Here is a 23,380-nt window from a genome sequence, read left to right as displayed (position 1 = left end):
TGAATGCGGTCTCAAAATTTGATGCCTACCCTATGCCCCGGGTCGACGAGTTAATAGATCGGTTAGGAAAAGCCCGGTATATTACGACCCTAGACCTAACAAAGGGGTATTGGCAGATCCCTCTGGCGGAGGCTGCCAGAGAAAAGACGGCATTTGCTACGCCGGAAGGTTTATTTCAGTATGTGTATATGCCGTTTGGACTGCACGGAGCACCGGTGACCTTCCAGAGACTGATGGATCGAGTCCTGAGGCCACATAGGCGGTACGCTTCAGCCTATTTGGATGACATTGTCATTTACAGCTTGGACTGGGAGACTCATCTCCAGAAAGTACAAGCTGTGATTGACGATCTGTGGGAGGCAGGTCTAACCACGAACCCCAAGAAATGTCACGTCGGGCTAGAAGAAGCCCGGTATTTGGGGTATGTAATTGGGAGGGGTGTTGTTAAACCCCAGGTTGATAAGATTCAGGCGGTTCAGGACTGGCCGCAACCTGTCAACAAGAAGCAGGTGCAAGCCTTCCTGGGGATCGCCGGTTATTATCGCCGGTTCATACCCAATTTTGCAGCCATCGCTACCCCCCTGACGGATCTTACAAAAGGGAAAGACTCCGTCATGATTAAATGGAGTTTAGCGGCTGAAGAAGCCTTCCATAGCCTGAAACGGGCACTTTGCTCTCAGCCCGTACTGGTGACTCCGGACTTCCGCAGCGAGTTTGTGGTACAAACGGATGCCTCTGATACCGTATCGGGGCCGTACTCTCACAAGTGAGGGACGGAGTGGAACACCCAGTCCTCTATCTCAGCAGGAAGCTGAATAAACACGAGCAAAGGTATGCAGTCGTAGAAAAAGAGTGCCTCGCCATTAAGTGGGCTCTAGAGGCCCTCAAATATTACCTGGTGGGCCGAAAGTTCAGGCTGATCACTGACCATGCCCCTCTCAAGTGGATGCACTTGCACAAGGAACGGAATAGCCGGGTGACCCGGTGGTTCCTTGCCCTGCAGGCCTACACTTTTACGGTGGAGCACCGCCCAGGGGTACAGATGGGAAATGCAGATGCCCTGTCCCGAGTGCACTGTTTGGCGGGTGTCATTGCTCGACCGGAGTGGTCTGAGCAGGGGGGGGGGATATGTGAGAATCATGTGGGAATAGTGGATGAGGGCAGGTATATCTCGCCCAGATTCCTTTCCTATGTGGCCAAGTCTGGTCAGTATATCACCTGCTTCCTAATGAATAATGGGAGGTGGATATAAAAGGATGCCAGGTGGTTGTGTGAGTGTCTCAGCCTGGGAACACAGAGAGCCTGTCTGTGTGAGAGACACATGTGAGTGGAAGCAGTGCCCACTGCAACTGTGGTTTGGCTGGACGGGAGAAGCCCACCAGTTGGTAGTTAGGTTGTACCTTGTTTAGTTAGTGCCGGACAGGCAAGGATTTGTTTTATGTTTTATTTCCTTTTGCATTGCTTTCACCGTTAATAAACCTGACCCAGGGTCAGTTACACCCGAATCCCAGCTCTACACCTGAGTTTCATGCTGAACGCACGTGACCTTTGACCCCAGCAAAGCCGATCCCGGAGTGTTTTATCACAGGACAAATCTCAACCCTCGCCATTAGCCAACCCTGGGAGGCGCAGACCTCATGGTGTAAAGGGTTGGAGGGTGGTGTCCCTTGGTGAATTGCGGGGGGGTGAGTGTGGTGACACAGGGGGACGCCTGTTGTCGATTCCAGAATGAGTTCACCGAATTATGACAAACGAATGTGTGGCAATAAACGTTCAGGTCCGGACCTGTGTGTGAACGAGCATGTATGGGTGGCCACCAAAAAACATCCTGTGGAAGTGTGTTGCGGAGTCTGATCAGCTCATACCGAACATACACAACTCGTTCCCCAGGTAAGCGCGATGAGTGGTGGCTCCAGAACATATTGCCAATACCAGCGGTGCTTTTGTCATAAACCTGAAGTGTCAGTTAGTGGTGGGGTGAACTCTGGATCTGGGCGTCCCCGCTGTAGGTGGTTCCCTGATGAGGAGTGGTCTTGAGGGTCCAGAGGCCCCTCATTAAGGGGAGGGTACTGTCATGATCCAGGGTGGATCTGACAGATTAAATGCACAAGTAACCTTTTTTTTCCTGTGAGCTGTTTTGCTCAGGATAGTTTTACCCCGGTGGCCAGTATGGTCATTGCACTTGTGCTTAGAGATAGTTTTGCCTGGTGGCCAGTATGGTCATTGCACTGGTGTTTTTAGAGATAGTTTGCCCCCGGTGGTGGTTAGAGTGATTGCACGGGAATCACTAACAGGTGTGTTTGCTCTATAAAGGTGTGTCAGTAGTACTCACTGATGTTGGTGATATTATTATTGTTGGGCTTTCCAACCATCCTGGGTGAAGGAAGGAGCTGGATGGGAGCTGGAGGAGAGTCCAGGGTGGCTCATTCAGAGTCCTGGAGTGGCAGCCATGGTGTCAGTGAGGAGTTCGTGTAAAGCATGGTGGAGTGGCAGCTATGGTGTCAGTGAAGAATTCCTGCAAAGCTTTGTGGAGTGGCAGCTATGGTGTAAAGCTGCACTAAGTTTGCTGGACTCTGTTACTGAGAGCTGCACTCAGTTTGCCGGACTCGGTTGCTGGAGAGCTGCACTCAGGTGCTGGACTTTGTTGCTCCAAGGGGGCACTCAGTGCTGGACGCTGTTGCTGTAAAGCTGCTTCCAGGTGTTGGACACGGTGGAGGAAGATGCAGTCAGGTGTTGTTCTCTGTTGCCAGGAGCAAGTGCATCAGAGCAAAGCTACGTGTTTCCGTTTGTCACTTTTCCTCATGTTGGTGTTAGTGCAGCGGTGGGGCCAGTGCCTGCACCACCCAGCTCCCTAGCAAGGGATAGGTGTAGGGTGTGCCAGGGCTACAGGTTCCTGAGCGGCGCCCGGTGCGGAACTGGCATAAGGAACGTTAGGGACACTGACTCAGGGGAGTGCAGAAGGTCTCCACATCCCCCGTTCCCTATCGTAGGGCCCACCGTTGTAAATGTTTCCCTATCCCCTTTGTCTTGTTGTATTAGTTATCGGCCTGCGGGCCGCGTCACACTGGACAATTACACGTGCCGTGTCCTGTTGTATTAGTTACCGGCCTGCTGGCCGTGTCACACAGGACGGGGCACGTGACAGCGAGGCTCCGCACCGCTCTGCAAGGCTCAGCGAGGCTCCGCAAGCTCTGCACGGCTCCACATGACTGTAACACATCTCCACTATCTGTGGACGGGCAGTACTCACTTGGCTGGTCTTCGAGGAATATGCTGGGACACTAAGAGTTAAAACAAGTCCATTCGGTTTATTAATATACAACATAAACCAAATCTCAGATAGTTGGTAACATGCAGCACCCCGTGCGCCGTCCGACCACCTTTCAGCTTCATAGAACCCACGGTCCTCGCTGAGCCTGGTGTGCCTAACACAGATTAGTGTCTGTTATCTATCTGTGACGACCACACAGGTTCCCGGATACCTCTTATCCTCAGAGGCGTCTCTCCGGAGGTATATTATTATTATTATTTATTATTACAGAGCCATTTATTCCATGGCGCTTTACTGGTCCCGGAGGAGCGAGGACCCTGCCCGCGAGGGCTCACAGTCTACAGGGGATGGGGGAGAATACAGTAGGCGAGGGTAGAGCTGGTCGTGAGGCGGTTTGGTCGATCGGTGGTTACTGCAGGTTGTAGACTTGTCGGAAGAGGTCGGTCTTCAGGTTCCTTTTGAAGGTTTCCATGGTAGGCGAGAGTCTGATATGTTGGGGTAGAGAGTTTCAGAGTAGGGGTGATGCGCAGGAGATATTTTGTATGCGATTGTGGGAAGAGGAGATAAGAGGGGAGTAGAGAAGGAGATCTTGTGAGGATCGGAGGTTACATGCAGGTAAGTACCGGGAGACGAGGTCACAGATGTATGGAGGACTCAGGTTGTGGATGGCTTTGTATGTCATGGTTAGGGTTTTGTACTGGAGTCTTTGGGTAATGGGGAGCCATTGCGGGATTGACTGAGGGGAGAGGCCGGGGAATAGCAGGGGGGACAGGTGGATTAGTCGGGCAGCAGAGTTTAGAATAGATTGGAGGGGTGCGAGAGTGTTAGAGGGGAGGCCACAGACCAGTAGGTTGCAGTAGTCAAGGCGGGAGATAGCGAGGGCATGGACTAGGGGTTTTGCAGATTCTTGGTTGAGGAATGTACGGATCCGTGAAATATTTTTGAGTTGAAGTCGGCAGGAAGTGGAAAGGGCTCGGATATGTGGTTTGAAGGAGAGATCAGTGTCAAGGATAACCCCGAGGCAGTGAGCTTGTGGGACTGGAGAGAGTGGGCAGCCATTTACTTTAATGGATCGGTCATCACAGGACTCCTCACTCTGGCTCACACTAGCCAGCACTGCTGCCATCTTGGGCGTTGAGACACAGCCCCTGGGGTCGGTATGTAGGTGACTGGACCCACTCATCTCTCCAAGTCACCTGGAAGCCTCCCAATGTATAGTAAACCCCAGCAGTAGATCTGCTGAGCAACACACACCCAGGCTTCCATCACAGAGGACACCCACCTCTGTGATACATACCACCCATCAATTACATGGCCAGTCGCCATGCCACACCCTGCACTGCTAAAATAAATTTACACCATCTAATATGAAGGTGAAGTGCTTGTAATCAGGGCAGGAGTAGGAGAAATCAGAGGCTGCGGTCTTCTGGCTCCTCTGTCGCGGTAACCCCATGACAGATGGATAATTATTTATAATAACCAGTAATAATTCCTGTGGATGTGAAGGTTTTGTCCCTCCCATTTGTCACTTTGCTGGGCTCAGTCTTTCTCGGTTCTGATGAGATTTCTTTAATTCACAGTGTTCAGATTCCAGCACAACCATCATGACCAGTGATTAGTGCAGCCCCCCGGGGACATCATCACCTGGGGTCTCATCCCACTGAGGGTCTGGTTCTATTGGCCACTGCTTAGAATCACATCCTGGTCTGTAGTGACACATTGTGACATCAGGGCAGGAGGCAGATTTCGTCCGGGTATTACCCCACAGATGTCTGTCTGCACTGACACAAAGTAACGAGCCCTCAGCTGGGAGCAGTATACGTCTTTCAGAGATGAAGGCCTCTCTTATTCCGTGGAGGGTGGGCACCGTCAGCTCTGCATGCCCAGGATGCCACTCTTTGCCCCACTATACTCCAGTCGGGTGGGCTCAGCCCGTATTCCGTACAGTTATGGGCTGGTGGCTTCCATTGATGAATTCTCCCCTCTCACCCTCGCTGGCATCTCCTGGAATGTGCAGAAATCCCAGCATCACATTTGAGGAGAACGTCTGAGAAGCGGGCGCAGGTCCTTATTACAGGAAGGTTACACAACCGAGCTGGTGAGCAGCCAGCTAGGAGGGCAGGAGGGCACTGCGGCCCTTATAAGGCCCAATGTGGACACATTTCCAGGATGAATGTGTCTGGGATCTTATTTGGAAACATAAAGGCGATTGCTTCACCCTCCTGAGGAGCCGCAGCCTAAATACGGCCCAGACCAAGGCAAGCGGCGGTCAGACATGAGCCGCTGGCTGCGGTGTTACAGGCAGCCGAGGGTTAATAGTACCACAGCCCCTGGAGGAAATCTGCGGAAAATTCTCCAAATGTTAGAACGTGTTCACACATGTCCTCGCGTGTATCCCGGGATGTGCGGCCACAGAGCCATGTATGAGAGGGAAGCGGGAGGGACCCCCGCATCCCAGGACTGGGCAGTTAGAAGAAGCGCAGGGCCCCAAAGTCCCAGGTCTGGACATTGCAGAGAGGAAGGGAAGGACAGGGACCCCTGCCATGTGACTGAAGGGACATGGATGGAAAGACAGGGACCCCTGCCCTGGGACAGGAGGGAGATAGACGGAAAGACAGGGACCCCTGACCTGGGACAGGAGGGACATAGATGGAAGGACACGGACCCCTGCCCTGGGAGAGAAGAGTCATAGACAGAAGGACAGGGATCCCTGCCCTGGGAGAGAAGAGTCATAGACAGAAGGACAGGGATCCCTGCCCTGGGACAGAAGGGACATGGACGGAAGGACAGGGACCCCTGCCCTGGGACAGAAGGGACATGGATGGAAGGACAGGGACCCCTGCCATGGGACAAAAGGGCCATAGACGGAAAGACAGGGATCCCTGACCTGGGACAGGAGGGAGATAGACGGAAAGACACGGACCCCTGCCCTGGGAGAGAAGAGTCATAGACAGAAGGACAGGGATCCCTGCCCTGGGAGAGAAGGGACATGGACAGAAGGACAGGGACCCCTGCCCTGGGGTAGAAGGGACATGGATGGAAGTACAGGGACCCCTGCCATGGGACAAAAGGGCCATAGACGGAAAGACAGGGACCCCTGACCTGGGACAGAAGGGACATGGAAGGAAGGACAGGGACCCCTGCCATGGGACAGAAGGGACATGGATGGAAAGACAGGGACCCCTGACCTGGGACAGAAGGGACATAGATGGAAGGACACGGACCTCTGCCCTGGGACAGAAGAGACATAGACAGAAGGACAGGGATCCCTGCCCTGGGACAGAAGGGACATGGACGGAAGGACAGGGACCCCTGCCCTGGGACAGAAGAGACATAGACAGAAGGACAGCGACCCCTGCCATGGGACAGAAGGGACATGGATGGAAGAACAGGGACCCCTGCCATGGGACAAAAGGGCCATAGACGGAAAGACAGGGATCCCTGACCTGGGACAGGAGGGAGATAGACGGAAAGACAGGGACCCCTGACCTGGGACAGGAGGGACATAGATGGAAGGACATGGACCCCTGCCCTGGGAGAGAAGAGTCATAGACAGAAGGACAGGGATCCCTGCCCTGGGAGAGAAGGGACATGGACGGAAGGACAGGGACCCCTGCCCTGGGGTAGAAGGGACATGGATGGAAGTACAGGGACCCCTGCCATGGGACAAAAGGGCCATAGACGGAAAGACAGGGACCCCTGACCTGGGACAGAAGGGACATGGACGGAAGGACAGGGACCCCTGCCATGGGACAGAAGGGACATGGATGGAAAGACAGGGACCCCTGACCTGGGACAGAAGGGACATAGATGGAAGGACTCGGACCTCTGCCCTGGGACAGAAGAGACATAGACAGAAGGACAGGGATCCCTGCCCTGGGACAGAAGGGACATGGACGGAAGGACAGGGACCCCTGCCCTGGGACAGAAGAGACATAGACAGAAGGACAGCGACCCCTGCCCTGGGATAGAAGGGACATGGACGGAAGGACAGGGACCCCTGCCATGGGACAGAAGGGCCATAGACGGAAAGATAGGGACCCCTGACCTGGGACAGAAGGGACATAGATGGAAGGACACGGATCCCTGCCCTGGGAGAGAAGAGTCATAGACGGAAGGACAGGGACCCCTGCCCTGGGACAGAAGAGACATAGACAGAAGGACAGCGACCCCTGCCCTGGGATAGAAGGGACATGGACGGAAGGACAGGGACCCCTGCCATGGGACAGAAGGGCCATAGACGGAAGGACAGGGACCCCTGCCCTGGGACAGGAGGGACATAGATGGAAGGACAGGGACCCCTGCCCTAGGACAGAAGGGCCATAGAGGGAAGGACAGGGACCCCTGCCCTGGGACAGAAGGGCCATAGACGGAAGGACAGGGACCCCTGCCCTGGGAGAGAAGGGACATAGCCGGAAGGACAGGGACCCCTGCTCTGGGACAGAAGGGCCACAGACGGAAGGACAGGGACCCCTGCACTGGGACAGAAGGGACATAGACAGAAGGACAGGGACCCCTGCCCTGGGGCAGAAGGGCCACAGACGGAAGGACAGGGACCCCTGCACTGGGACAGAAGGGACATAGACAGAAGGACAGGGACCCCTGCCCTGGGACAGAAGGGCCATAGACGGAAAGACAGGGACCCCTGCCCTGGGAGAGAAGGGACATAGCCGGAAGGACAGGGACCCCTGCCCTGGGACAGAAGGGACATAGATGGAAGGACAGGGACCGCTGCTGTGGGACAGTACAGACGTGACAGGGACTTCCCAATTCTCAGTGGGATCCTCCGTGTCATCCTCAGTGGGATCCTCCGTGTCATCCTCAGTGGGATCCTACAAGTCTTCCTCAGTGGGATCCTCTGTGTCATCCTCAGTGGGATCCTCCGTATCATCCTCAGGGGGATCCTCTGCGTCTTCCTCAGGGGGATCCTCTGCGTCTTCCTCAGGGGGATCCTCTGCGTCTTCCTCAGGGGGATCCTCCGCGTCTTCCTCAGGGGGATCCTCCGCGTCTTCCTCATTGGGATCCTTCGTGTCTTCCTAGGTTAGAACCTCCATGTCCTTTTCTGTGTCATTGTCGGGGCTGTACACTGCGTGTCACATCTCTACCTGCGGGGTAGTCACCACTCCGTCCTCCAGCGTGATTCATCGGACAATGTGATTTATTTTTCTTCTTTGATCCAGAAGACCAGAGAGAAAGTGATGTACTGAGCAGGAGAGCTGATGTCCACAGGACAACCTTCGACAAATCCACAGCACAATCTGCGACAAATCCACAGCGCAACCTGTGATAAATCCACAGCGCAATCTGCGACAAATGCACAGCACAACCTGTGACAGATCCACAGCGCAACCTGCAACAAATCCACAGCGCAACTTGTGAAAAATCCACAGCGCAACCTGTGACAAATCCACAGCGCAACCTGCAACAAATCCACAGCACAACCTGTGACAGATCCACAGCGCAACCTGCAACAAATCCACAGCGCAACCTGTGAAAAATCCACAGTGCAATCTGCAACAAATGCAAAGCGCAATCTGTGACAAATCCACAGCGCAACATGCGACAAATCAACAGCGCAACCTGCGTCAAATCCACAGCGCAACCTGCGACAAATCAACAGCACAATCTGCGACAAATCCACAGCGCAACCTGTGACAAATCCACAACGTAATCTGTGACAAATCCGCAGCGCAATCTGTGACAAATCCACAGCGCAACCTGTGACAAATCAACATCGCAACCTGCGACAAATCCAAGCGCAACCTGCGACAAATCCACAGCGCAGTCTGCGACAAATCCATAGCGCAGTCTCTGACTAATCCACAGTGCAACCTGCAACAAATGCACAGCGCAATCTGTGACAAATCCACACCGCAATCTGTGACAAATCCACAGCGCAATCTGCAACAAATCCACACCGCAATCTGCGACAAATCCACAGTGCAATTTGCAACAAATGCACAGCGCAATCTGCGACAAATCCACAGCGCAATTTGCGACCAATCCGCAGCGCAATCTGTGACAAATCCACAGCGCAACCTGTGACAAATCAACATCGCAACCTGCGACAAATCCAAGCGCAACCTGCGACAAATCCACAGCGCAGTCTGCGACAAATCCATAGCGCAATCTCCGACTAATCCACAGTGCAACCTGCAACAAATGCACAGCGCAATCTGTGACAAATCCACACCGCAATCTGTGACAAATCCACAGCGCAATCTGTGACAAATCCACACCGCAATCTGTGACAAATCCACAGCGCAATCTGCAACAAATCCACACCGCAATCTGTGACAAATCCACAGTGCAATTTGCAACAAATGCACAGCGCAATCTGCGACAAATCCACAGTGCAATTTGCGACCAATCCACAGCGCAATCTGTGACAAATCCACAGCGCAATCTGCAACAAATCATCAGAGCAATCTGCGACAAATCCACAGCGCAACCTGCGACAAATCAACAGAGCAATCTGCAACAAATGCACAGCGCAACCTGTGACAAATCCACAGCGCAATCTGTGACAAATCTACAGCGCAACCTGTGACAAATCCACAGCGCAATTTGCGACCAATCCGCAGCGCAATCTGTGACAAATCCACAGCGCAACCTGTGACAAATCAACATCGCAACCTGCGACAAATCCAAGCGCAACCTGCGACAAATCCACAGCGCAGTCTGCGACAAATCCATAGCGCAATCTCCGACTAATCCACAGTGCAACCTGCAACAAATGCACAGCGCAATCTGTGACAAATCCACACCGCAATCTGTGACAAATCCACAGCGCAATCTGTGACAAATCCACACCGCAATCTGTGACAAATCCACAGCGCAATCTGCAACAAATCCACACCGCAATCTGTGACAAATCCACAGTGCAATTTGCAACAAATGCACAGCGCAATCTGCGACAAATCCACAGCGCAATTTGCGACCAATCCACAGCGCAATCTGTGACAAATCCACAGCGCAACCTGTGACAAATCCACAGCGCAATCTGCAACAAATCATCAGAGCAATCTGCGACAAATCCACAGCGCAACCTGCGACAAATCAACAGAGCAATCTGCAACAAATGCACAGCGCAACCTGTGACAAATCCACAGCGCAATCTGTGACAAATCCACAGCGCAACCTGTGACAAATCCACAGCGCAATCTGCAACAAAACCAACTCCAAGTTTTTTCTGTCCTGTGTGGAATAAATTGTCTACTTCCAATATCCACTGGTGGAAGCTGCCCAGAATGTGCGGGGTTAACTTTCAGCTGATCGCTGATCTCGGGCTCATTAGCTCATGGTGGCATCTGATGAGGAATCTTTCCCTCTAGTTAGTGTCAGCTCCTGAGACAAGGCTGCAGACATGAAGACGGAGCCCCAGGGCAATGTGGTGTGTGTGAAGGCTGCGCTGCTCTGCGTCATCCTCTTCTACTGGGTGAGCGCTCCATGTCACTCCTCTGGATAAGTTGGGGCCCATCCTGGTGATGACCCCTGGGGTTGGGTTTACAGGCAATGATGAGGGGTGTATTGCACTGTATCATCCGAAGTGTCACCTGCACTGATACATTGTAACAAACTGCCTGCAGTAAAGAGCAGTTTATGCTCCTATGGTTTCTAGACTCTTCTTCTCCATTGGTTGAATGGGTTGTTTTACAGTGGATGGATAAATGTGTGATTGCTGGGGGTCTGATGGCTGAGACCCGCGAGTCCCAAGAGTGGGATCCCTCCGTCTGTGAGCGCTGGCTGCAGACATACAGGCCGCTGCTGGCTTCTCAGGATCAGTGGGGTCTCTGGAGCCAGGCCCCCCCACAATCACGCACTTGGGCCGCGTTCACACAGTCAGTATTTGTGATGCAGACATACAGGCCGCTGCTGGCTTCTCAGGATCAGTGGGGTCTCTGGAGCCCGGCCCCCCCCACAATCACGCACTTGGGCCGCGTTCACACAGTCAGTATTTGTGATGTAGACATACAGGCCGCTGCTGGCTTCTCAGGATCAGTGGGGTCTCTGGAGCCAGGCCCCCCCCACAATCACGCACTTGGGCCGCGTTCACACAGTCAGTATTTGTGATGTAGACATACAGGCCGCTGCTGGCTTCTCAGGATCAGTGGGGTCTCTGGAGCCAGGCCCCCCCCACGATCACACACTTGGGCCGCGTTCACATGATCAGTATTTGTGATGCAGACATACAGGCCGCTGCTGGCTTCTCAGGATCAGTGGGGTCTCTGGAGCCAGGCCCCCCCCACGATCACACACTTGGGCCGCGTTCACATGATCAGTATTTGTGATGCAGACATACAGGCCGCTGCTGGCTTCTCAGGATCAGTGGGGTCTCTGGAGCCAGGCCCCCCCACGATCACACACTTGGGCCGCGTTCACACAGTCAGTATTTGTGATGCAGACATACAGGCCGCTGCTGGCTTCTCGGGATCAGTGGGGTGTCTGGAGCCAGGCCCCCCCACAATCACGCACTTGGGCCGCGTTCACACAGTCAGTATTTGTGATGCAGACATACGGGCCGCTGCTGGCTTCTCGGGATCAGTGGGGTCTCTGGAGCCAGGCCCCCCATGATCACACACTTGGGCCGCGTTCACACGGTCAGTATTTGTGAGGGATGCAGACGTGCTGGCTGTTTCGCCGTCTCTTCTCCTGCCTAGACAGCCTGCTGTATGCTCCTGCGGGTGTGCACGGGGCCTTATCCGGTGTCTGCCGGAGCCGTTACTTGCTGTGACCGGTGCTCTTGTCCTCCGTCAGGTGACCGGTGTTGTGCTGATCTGTCTCGGGGCCTCGGCACAGATGAAGTTATCGGATGTTTCCGTAGTCGTGGTGGAGACTTCATCCGGCGCCCCCATGGTCCTGACTGTCGTGGGGATGGTCATTTTCTTCCTTTCTGGTTTCGGGGCTGTGGCTGCAATCAAAGAAAACCTCATCCTGATAAAAATCGTATGTTCCCCGTAACCCTGACGGCGGCGTCCTCGTTACTCCACAGCTGCACTCATTAGGCTGTGTGCACACGCTGCGGATCTGCAGCAGTTTCTGCTGTTGTACAGCACCATAATATCCTATGGGAAATGGAAACCGCAGTGCAGATGGTGCAGATGTTTCCGCGTGGATTTGCTTCGGCTTCTAATCTGCAGAAAGAATTGACATGTCAACTCTTTCTGCGGATTCCGCTGCAATTTACCATCTCCTCCATTGTAGAGGTGATAAGCCGCAGGGCAAAACCGCAGCCTAATCCACAGATAAACCGCAGGTCTCTTGACTTGCGGATTTTGCGAAATCCGGGCGGATCAATCCGCATCAGAATCCGCAGTGTGTGCACACACCCTTATTCTGCTAGTTTTCCTGGAAACAGTCAGCAAGCTTATGGACATGGGGGACAAAGGTCTGTGCAGATGCTGAAGCAGCAGGGGATGCTGAGAGATCTCAGCTCTGAAGCTGCAGAATAGTGAGTGCCAGTGAGGTCGCCGCTCCATTCACCTGTACAGGTGCAGCGCGGTCTGAGGGGGGCACTCTCTGGACTTGGCCTCCATTTTCCGTGTTTGTTGGCGCCGTCATGTCTCCTCTCCCCTCTCTCAGTTCACAGGGATTATGCTTCTGGTCTTTGTCGCAGAAATCGTAGTCGGGATGTCGGCCTATTCCTACAGAGACAAGGTGAGGTGAGCGGCCATGTCTGTGGAGACTGACTGCAGCGCCTCCTCTATAGTCATGGCCTCTCCAGACACCCGAGGGTTATTACTGCCATATTGTGCGCCGCGCCCGCCGCCATGTAATAATCCGCTCTATTACAGCTTCACCGTGACCTACTGAGCAGATTTATGAAGGTGATGGACAAGTACGGGGCGGAGAAGCTGGTCACCCGCGCAGTGGACGGGGTGCAGCAAAGGGTGAGTCCGAGTAGCCCCCCCACCACAGGATCTGCTGCAATATGCTCTTCATAGGAAAACTCTTCCTGTCCACTTCTATGGGAAATCCACTGTGCTGCTCAGAGGGAAGATGGGAGATCAGGTAGATCCTAGGGAGCGGATCCTGATGGAATCCAATCAGAATTCTGCAAAAAAGAACAAACCCCTGTTCCAAAACATTTCGGAACAGAAAAACTTCTCCAAACTAGAAGCATTTGTACTTGAAATAATCTTCATCTATATAGCGCCAACATATTCCGCAGCGCTTTACAGTTTAATAAATGATTTTAAGCACTTAAACTGTGTGAACGCATCCTTAGGTGGAGCCTGGACCTGGCTATAGAGACCAGGCCAGAAGGTTATAGACCCCCCCCAATGAGGGTGCGGAGCTCGTCCGCAGCTTACTCTATTTTATGCATGTTGCCCCCGTTGTGGCAGACTGACGGTCTCTCGTATATCCCCCTCTTCTTCCCGTAGTTCCAGTGTTGTGGCGCAAAGAACTTTACCGACTGGTTTAACGTCTCTTCTGGAATCTATGAAAGCTCCGTTCCCAGCAGCTGCTGCAGGATCCCACGTCCGAAGTGTGGAGAGGATGCGCTGGGGCACAGTGAGGGCCTGTACCAAGAGGTATGGAGACCGCCGTGACGGACACCGAGGGTCCCCGGTATGGGAAGGTGGTCATCTGGCCAGTCAGTAGTGAGCGGCTTGTAAGGCTGTTGCAGTAAGACACAGCCGCAGCGATCTGCAGAAACGCGAAGATTCTGGACCTAAACAACAAACTGCGCTTTGTCCCCCCCAACCCAGAAGCCTATAAGTAAGATGCGGCCTTATGCCCCCGGGTCGCCACTTCTCGTGGAATCACAACCACTTTGAGTTGTTAGATGAGGCAGAGGACTTGTGTCCACCTAAGGGTATGTGCACACGCTGCGGATCCGCGAGCAATGTACAGTACCATGTTAGCCAATGGGATTTCAAAACTGCAGTGCACACGCTGCTGATTTTTCTGCTCAGATTTGCTGCGGTTTTAAATCTGCAGCATGTCAATTCTTTCTGTGGATTCCGCAGCGGTTTGACACCTGCTCCACTGTCCAGGTGTCAAACCGCAGGCCACTTTACCTGCAAATCCGCAGATGATTCCGCACTGTGTGCACTCGCCCTTAGTAACCAGAGTTTATAAAACCCGGGATGAGGTTGGACGCCCGTGACGCGAGTGCGCACGTTTCCAGTGTCTTTCTCAAGATCTCTGACTGTTCACAGGATGATTCTGTATCCTGTCAGCAAGCACAGGCTGCGACCTCTCACAGCTGAAGGTTTGTTACCAAGTAATCTGGTATAGACAGTCCTGTGGGATCCACTTTGCCTGCAATGCTACACTGTAACAAACCTTGAAATGAATGGTGTGGGGCGAGTAAAGGTGTGTGTGGGGGGGGGGGGGAGTGGTGCAGTCACTTGTAGGGGGCGGGGGGGGAGTGGTGCAGTCACTTGTAGGACGTCGAGATGGTGGTGGGGGGGGGGGGGGAGTGGTGCAGTCACTTGTAGGACGTCGAGATGGTGGGGGGGGGGGAAGTGGTGCAGTCACTTGTAGGGGGCGGGGGGGGAGTGGTGCAGTCACTTGTAGGACGTTGAGATGGTTGGGGGGGGGGGGGGGGAGACTGGTGGTCACTTGTAGGGGGCGAGTGGTGCAGACACTTGTAGGACGTGGAGATGGTTGGTGGTGGGGGGGAAGAATGGTGCAGTCACTTGTAGGGGGGGAGTGGTGCAGTCACTTGTAGGACGTGGAGATGGTTGGTGGTGGTGGGGAGAATGGTGCAGTCACTTGTAGGGGGGGGGAGTGGTGCAGTCACTTGTAGGACGAGGAGATGGTTGGGGGGGAGTGGTGCAGTCACTTGTAGGGGGGGGAGTGGTGCAGTCACTTGTAGGACATGGAGATGGTTGGTGGTGGTGGGGAGAATGGTGCAGTCACTTGTAGGGGGGGGGAGTGGTGCAGTCACTTGTAGGACGTGGAGATGGTTGGGGGGGAGTGGTGCAGTCACTTGTAGGGGGGGAGTGGTGCAGTCACTTGTAGGACGTGGAGATGGTTGGGGGGGAGTGGTGCAGTCACTTGTAGGGGGGGGGAGTGGTGCAGTCACTTGTAGGACGTGGAGATGGTTGGGGGGGAGTGGTGCAGTCACTTGTAGGGGGGGGGAGTGGTGCAGTCACTTGTAGGACGTGGAGATGGTTGGTGGTGGGGAGTGGTGCAGTCACTTGTAGGGGGGGGGAGTGGTGCAGTCACTTGTAGGACGTGGAGATGGTTGGTGGTGGGGAGTGGTGCAGTCACTTGTAGGGGGGGGGAGTGGTGCAGTCACTTGTAGGACGTGGAGATGGTTGGTGGTGGTGGGGAGAATGGTGCAGTCACTTGTAGGGGGGGGAGTGGTGCAGTCACTTGTAGGACGTGGAGATGGTTGGGTGGGGGGGGAGAATGGTGCAGTCACTTGTAGGGGGCGGGGGGGAGAATGGTGCAGTCACTTGTAGGATGCAGCTCCTAAACAGGTCCTGTCCAATCAGGAGGCTGCATATAACACTTCAAATAAAAAAAAAAAAACAAAACTCCCAAATGTGATCCCTGCACGGTTTACACTTCTCACCCTGCTGGGGAGGTGGTGGCTGTTGTACGAGCGCCATGTCGCTGCGGGCCCGTGTACCATCTCACCACAGGCCGCTGTTTGTTGCGCAGGGCTGTGTGCTGAAGATGAAGACGTGGATATCCGAACACTTTGACGTGATTGGCGCGGTGGGCATCGGCCTGGGCTTCACTCAGGTAACACGAGCTTGTGCCGCTCTGCTCTCCTGGGTTTCTTTATGACTTCGTGTCGTCTTCTTCCTCCAGATTCTCGGGATTCTCTTTTCCTGTTTACTCGTGAAGATCCTACAGGACAACTACGTGACCATGTGAGCCGATGACGCCGTGCCGCAAGATCACCGGTGTCCTGTAAATACTCATGTGCAAAGCTGGGGGTCTATGGACTCTGCGGGGGTCTCGCATCATCTGCTGTTTACTTAATAAACCATTTCTAGTAATCGCTGTGGTCTCTTGTTGGGGGATGTACGGAAAGTGTTCAGACCTCTTTACATTTTTCTTTGTTTCATTGCAGTCATTTGGTAAATTCAGAAAAGTTAATTTTTTTTTTTCTCATTAATGTGCACTCTGCCCCCATCCTGACTGAAAAAAACAAATGTAGAAATTTTTGCAAATTTTATTAAAAAAGAAAAACTGAAATCTCCCATGGTCATAAGTATTCAGCCCCTTTGCTCATTATTGAGTAGACGCATCTTTTGAGCTAGTGCAGCCATGAGTCTTCTTGGGAATGAGGCCACAAGTTTCTCACCCCTGGATTTGGGGATCCTCGGCCATTCTTCATTGCAGATCCTCTCTAGTTCCGTCAGGTTGGATGGTGAACGTTGGTGGACAGCCATTGTCAGGTCTCTCCAGAGATGCTCCATTGGGTTTAGGTCAGGGCTCTGGCTGGGTCAGTCAAGAATGGTCACAGTTGTTCTGAAGCCACTAATTTGTTATTGTAGCTGTGTGTGTGCTTAGGGTCATTGTCTTTGCTGGAAGGTGAACCTTCAGCCAAGTCTGAGGTCCAGAGCACTCTGGAAGAGGTTTTCATCCAGGATATCTCTGTACTTGGCCGCATTCATGTTTCCTTCAATGGCAACCAGTCGTCCTGTCCCTGCAGCCGAAAAACACCCCCATAGCATGATGCTGCCACCACCATGTTTAACTGTTGGCATTGTATTGGGCAGGTGATGAGCAGTGCCTGGTTTTCTCCACACATACCGCTTAGAATTATCACCAAAAAGTTCTATCTTCGTCCCATCAGACCAGAGAATCTTATTTCTCATAGTCTGGGAGTCCTTCATGTGTTTTTAGTAAAATCTATGTGGGCTTTCATATGTCTGGCACTGAGGAGAGGCTTCAGTCGGGCCACTCGGCCATAAAGGCCCGACTGGTGGAGGGCTGCAGTGATAGTTGACTTTGTGGATCTTTCTCCCATTTGCATCTGTGGAGCTCAGCCGCAGTGATCTTGGGGTTCTTCTTTACCTCTCACCAAGGCTCTCCTCCCACGATTGCTCAGTTTGGCTGGATGGCCAAACTTCTTCCATTTAAGGATTATGGAGGCCACTGTGCTCTTAGGAACCTTGATTACTGCAGAAATTCTTTTGTAACCTTGGCCAGATCTGTGCCTTGACACAATTCTGTCTCTGAGCTCCTTGGCCAGTTCCTTTGGCCTCATGATCCTCATTTGGTCTGACATGCACTGTGAGGTCTTATATAGACAGGTGTGCGCCTTTACAAATCAAGTCCTATCAGTGTAATTACACACAGCTGGACTCCAATGAAGTAGAACCATCTCAAGGAGGATCACAAGGAAATGGACCACATGTGACTTACATATGAGAGTCTGAGCAAAGGGTCTGAATACTTATGACCATGTGATTTCAGTTTTTCTTAATAAATTTGCAAAAACTTAAACATTTCCATTTTTTCAGTGAAGACGGGGTGCAGTGTTCATTAACCCCTTCCCGACATTTGACGTACTAGCTCATCCATGTGCCTTGGGCCTTAATGCCCATGGACGGGATAGTACGTCATAGTGATCAGCTGCGCTCATGGCCGGGAATCAGCTAATTAGCACATTAACCCCCAGCACACTGAGATCAAACATGATCTCAGTGCTTTGGGGGCATAGGGAAGCATCACGCAGGGAGGGGAGCTCCCTGCGTGCTTCCCTGAGACCCTCAGAACGCAATGTGATCGCATTGTTCCGAGGGCCTCCTCCCTGCAGGCCCCTGGATCCAAGATGGCCACGGGGGGTAAAAAAAAACAAAAAACAAAACCCTAATTCATTTCTTTATGTAAATAATAAAAGTACACATTTAATATCTCCATGTCCGTAGCAACCCGCCCTATAAAGCCGTCCCACTAGTTAACCCCTTAAAAGAAAAAGGCAAAAAGCAGTGCAATAGCACGCGATCAAAAAGACTGATATGAATAACCATGGTACCGCTGTAAACGTCATCTTGTCATGCAAAAAAATGAGCCGCCACACAGCGTCATCAGCAAAAAAATAAGTTATAGCTCGCAGAATAAAGCAATGCAAAAACAATCATTTTTTATATAAAATTGTGTAAAAGCACCAAAACACAAAAAAGATATAAGTTACAGTAGGTATCACTGTAATCGTACTGACCCGATGAATAAAACCGCTTTATCAATTTTACCGCACGCGGAATGGTGTAGCACCCCCTCCCCCAAAAGAAATTCATGAATCGCTGGTTTTTGTTCATCTTGCCTCCTAAAAATCGGAATAAAAAGTGATTAAAGATGTCACGTGCCCGAACATGGTAACAATAAAAACGTCAACTCGTCCCGCAAAAAATAAGACCTCACATGACTCGGTGGGTCAAAATATGGAAAAATTATAGCTCTCAATATGTGGTGATGCAAAAACTCACCACACATCTAGATAAGTTACTTGGGGGGTCTAGTTTTCAAAATGGGGTCACTTGTGGGGGGTTTCTACTGTTTAGGCCCATCAGGGGCTCTCCAAACGTGACATGGCGTCTGATCTCAATTCCAGCCATAAAAGTCAAATGGCGCTCCTTCCCGTCTGAGCTCTGCCATGCGCCCAAACAGTGGTTTACCCCCATATATCAGGTATCAGCGTACTCAGGACAAATTGCACAATAACTTTTGCAGTCTAACTTCTCCTGTTACCCTTGGTAAAATAAAAAAAAAAACCTGAAGTTTTTTGTGAAAAAGTTAAATATTCATTTTTTTTTTTTTAAACATTCAAAAAGTGACCTGTGACCCAATCACCCAGAACATTATCGGTGCTGGCCGTGGTGCCCACTGGGTTGGATGTAGAGCAGTGACTGACCTGTCCGCTCTCCTATAGGGGTTGTTGGCCTTTAGAACAACTTTCATATAGGGTTTTCTTTTTACACCATTTTTAGGTCTAAATGCGTTTATGTACTTGGGCTTCATGGCGTTCGGCCCCTGTGCGGCCCCCCCCCCAACCAGTTGTGGCTTTTCCTGAGATCCTCTGTACAAAAGTGTTAATTTTAGAATTTGTGTTTTATTATTGTTGGCTCCAAATAAGAAATTAAGAAGGAAACAATTGTCTGCAAAATTGAAAAACTCGATAAATGTGCGAAGAGCAAAGACCTCACAATGGTTTCAACAACGGTGCTGGGAATAAGGGGGCTTGTAAGAAATAGACCCCTGATATTCTCATGCACTGCTGCTTGTTACTTGCTGCGCGGCATGGGCGCAGATTCTTCAGCATTGTCTATTCAGTGGCAGTGTGAACAGGTTCCTACCCGCGGCACGTACAACCTCTACTCCAGGTCATTTCTTTTGGTTTATCCCATAAACGTGTAGAAAGCTGGAAAAATAGTAACTGTAAAGACCAGTGGCCGAAAAGGAGCGGTGATGTCTGCCCGAGCCGAACACCGAGAAGAGGGGTGCAAGGGCACTGATGGGGAACGTCACCTACCCTGAGGGGGGAATCAGGCTCCTAAATTACTGATCAATGTAGATGCAAAGCGCTCAGGACTCGCAGAGCATCGCAGCTATGATGAAAAGGTGTCAGGGCCAGCAAAGCATCGCAGCTATGACAGAAAGGTGTCAGGAGACGCAGAGCATTGCAGCTATGACAGAAAAGGTGTCAGGAGACGCAGAGCATCGCAGCTATGATGAAAAGGTGTCAGGGCCAGCAAAGCATCGCAGCTATGACAGAAAAGTGTCAGGAGACGCAGAGCATCGCAGCTATGACAGAAAAGGTGTCTGGAGACGCAGAGCATCGCAGCTATGACAGAAAAGGTGTCAGGAGACGCAGAGCATCGCAGCTATGACGAAAAGGTGTCAGGAGACGCAGAGCATCGCAGCTATGACGAAAAGGTGTCAGGAGACGCAGAGCATCGCAGCTATGACAGAAAAGGTGTCAGGAGACGCAGAGCATCGCAGCTATGACAGAAAAGGTGTCAGGAGACGCAGAGCATCGCAGCTATGACAGAAAAGGTGTCAGGAGACGCAGAGCATCGCAGCTATGACAAAAGTGTCAGGAGACGCAGAGCATCGCAGCTATGACGAAAAGGTGTCAGGAGACGCAGAGCATCGCAGCTATGACGAAAAGTGTCAGGAGACGCAGAGCATCGCAGCTATGACAGAAAGTTGTCAGGAGACCAGAGCATCGCAGCTATGACGAAAAGGTGTCAGGAAACGCAGAGCATCGCAGCTATGACAAAGGTGTCAGGAGACGCAGAGCATCGCAGCTATGACAAAGGTGTCAGGAGACGCAGAGCATCGCAGCTATGACAGAAAAGTGTCAGGAGACGCAGAGCATCACAGCTATGACGAAAAGCTGTCAGGAGACGCAGAGCATCGCAGCTATGACGAAAAGGTGTCAGGGTCCGCAGAGCATCGCAGTTATGACGAAAAGGTGTCAGGAGACGCAGAGCATCGCAGCTATGATGAAAAGGTGTCAGGAGACGCAGAGCATCGCAGCTATGACGAAAAGGTGTCAGGAGACGCAGAGCATCGCAGCTATGACGAAAAGGTGTCAGGAGACGTTGAGCATCGCAGCTATGACAGAAAGGTGTCAGGGTCCGCAGAGCATCGTAGCTATGACAGAAAGGTGTCAGGGTCCGCAGTGCATCGCAGGTATGATAGGTGGCAGGAGACGCAGAGCATCGCAGCTATGACGAAAAGGTGTCAGGGTCCGCAGAACATCGCAGCTATGACAGAAAGGTGTCAGGAGACGCAGAGCATCGCAGCTATGACAGAAAGGTGTCAGGAGACGCAGAGCATCGCAGCTATGACAGAAAGGTGTCAGGAGACGCAGAGCATCGCAGCTATGACGAAAAGCTGTCAGGAGACGCAGAGCTTCGCAGCTATGACAAAGGTGTCAGGGTCCGCAGAGCATCGCAGTTATGACAGAAAGGTGTCAGGACTCGCAGAGCATCGCAGCTATGATGAAAAGGTGTCAGGAGACGCAGAGCATCGCAGCTATGACGAAAAGGTGTCAGGAGACGTTGAGCATCGCAGCTATGACAGAAAGGTGTCAGGGTCCGCAGAGCATCGCAGCTATGACAGAAAGGAGTCAGGACCCACAGAGCATTGCAGCTGTGACAGAAAGGTGGCAGGAGACACAGAGCATTACTACTGTGTATTCACAAAAATAAGCCCTAGTATGATTTCTCAGACTTTTTAGAATATGCTTAAAAAATAAACCCTAGTTGTGATTCAATAAGAAAGTGTTCCCCCCCCCCCAAAGAGTTGCACTCACCAGACCCCAAGCAATTAGCGTTGGGAAGTGCCGATTGCAGATGTGCAGCTGTCGGGGACCCTCGAGGATCCAGCAGCACCGCAACCCTCATACACAGATCGGGTACCGGTATCGCTCCGCTCCTCAGAGTCTTTCTGCTTCTGGTCACCAGTGGGAGACAACTGCGGCCAACGGGACCTGACAGTGACACAGATTTGTGTGTGGGAGCCCATCCACTTACCAACTCTACCGGAATTGTTTGGGGTCTGGTGAGTGCAATTATTTCAGGGGTAAACCAGTATTAGCAAGCGGTCCAAGTACATAGAGAATAATAATTGTAAATGTCAGTAGGTAATTTAAACCACCGTTAATACAGTACGTACCCAGCACTATAGGACGGTATATACAGCTCCACACCAGGAATACAGCAGATCAGGTAAGAAAATGGGCAACTGAGCCAATAATCGGGTAACACAGAATGTGGATAAAACGCAATTTAGTGAAAAATGAAAATATAAATGTATCAATGCGGCAATAAATGGCACACAACTAATTCATCAAATGATGAGACTTGGTTTCCAGAAGGAATTGGTAGCACATCGATTTGTCAGATACACGCTAGGTCTTATCGTGTGACGAATACTCCCCTCAGGGCCACTACGGTAATTGGTATGTTCATACCTTTCCCTAGTTATTGGTTATGTCGTGCCGTCCTCTGGCTAATGGATTTTTATATCAGAATTATCATTCTTCAATAAATTGTACATTATATACATTTAGTTACTACATTTTCTTTTGGTGATTAATGTTCATGGAATATAAGACAGCTCATGAAAATCAGCCCTAGCGCATCTTATGGAGCAAAAAACCTAAGACTCTGTCCTAGTTTTGGAGCAACACGGTACTTGTGCATGAATTACATTTCTGCAGCCCCTACAGTATGCAGGTGATCATCGGATCTGGACCAAGGAGCCATGGATAGGTGTCAGCTCGTTCTGATGGATCACACTCCACCTCCTCCATCATGTGCGCCTCATACGGGGAAAGAGATGGTACCAGGATGTGTTATGGAAAGAAGGCAACGTCCTGCTGCCACCTGGCTGCACCTCTGCCCTGATTATTATATAGGGTAACTCGTCATGGCAGCGGATAATGGGCGGTCAGGAAGGGACCAGGGATCGGGCTGAGGACTTCTCTCCAGCTGTCTGTCATCTGTGGGATGTCCAGTAAACCCAAGTACAATCTCTGGAGGCCACGCCAAGCACCGCACAGGATCTGCAGGCAGGAAGCGCAGACTCCGGGCCGGGACCCAGCAGGCTGATGTAAGGTTACTCCGGTGGGAGATGTAGGACACATGTAGGACGGTGGCGGAGGACACTGGGCGCTTACTTCTGTGTATGTACATTTGGACTCTGCTTGCCTTTTTATTAAGCCTTGACGCCAGTGTGGACACTTGTAGATGTTTGTCCCAGGTTCACACACTACTACATCTAGTTCTTTGTGATTCACTGGCCCTGGGTGCAGCAGCCATTGTGGTGGTCTGCAGCTGCTGGACCAGAGTCCCCAGACCCTCAGACTTGTGCCTCTTCTGATTGCTAAACTCAGTGGGGCGTCATTGTTGGGATGCACGCGTGGTGCATGACAGGCCGCCATCAGGAGAGGCCCAGGGATGGCGCTGGTAAGAGGACCACAGGGCTCTGGTCCAGCAGCCACAGACCACTACCATGGCTGCTGCCTGAGGGGCCTGTGAATTGTTTTGCTAGACTCTGATTATTAACCTATTTTTCCCAGCAATCTTCCTTTTCCCTTTACATTGCAGATATGACAGTAACATGTAAGACCCCCGATGTCCAGCATTTATACCATCCATCCCCTCTGCACTACGAAGGCGA

At 52.0% G+C, this 23,380-nt stretch overlaps 1 protein-coding gene across 1 annotated transcript; it reads left to right on the top strand.

Moving 5' to 3' along the window:
• The first annotated feature begins 10,555 nt into the window (after positions 1-10,555).
• LOC141049135 (CD63 antigen-like) lies at positions 10,556-16,236 on the top strand. The gene is made up of 7 exons (XM_073545277.1): positions 10,556-10,709; positions 12,029-12,217; positions 12,854-12,928; positions 13,066-13,161; positions 13,657-13,806; positions 15,893-15,976; positions 16,046-16,236. The coding sequence occupies exons 1-7, from the start codon at positions 10,638-10,640 to the stop codon at positions 16,109-16,111; spliced, it is 732 nt and encodes a 243-aa protein (XP_073401378.1). The 5' UTR covers positions 10,556-10,637; the 3' UTR covers positions 16,112-16,236.
• Positions 16,237-23,380: the final 7,144 nt, after the last annotated feature.

The sequence above is a fragment of the Dendrobates tinctorius genome, unplaced genomic scaffold (genome assembly GCF_039654945.1).
Source record: "Dendrobates tinctorius isolate UK_male_01 unplaced genomic scaffold, ASM3965494v1 ptg000143l, whole genome shotgun sequence".
NCBI classification, from domain to species: domain Eukaryota; kingdom Metazoa; phylum Chordata; class Amphibia; order Anura; family Dendrobatidae; genus Dendrobates; species Dendrobates tinctorius.
This window is presented reverse-complemented; position numbering and strand designations above follow the sequence as displayed.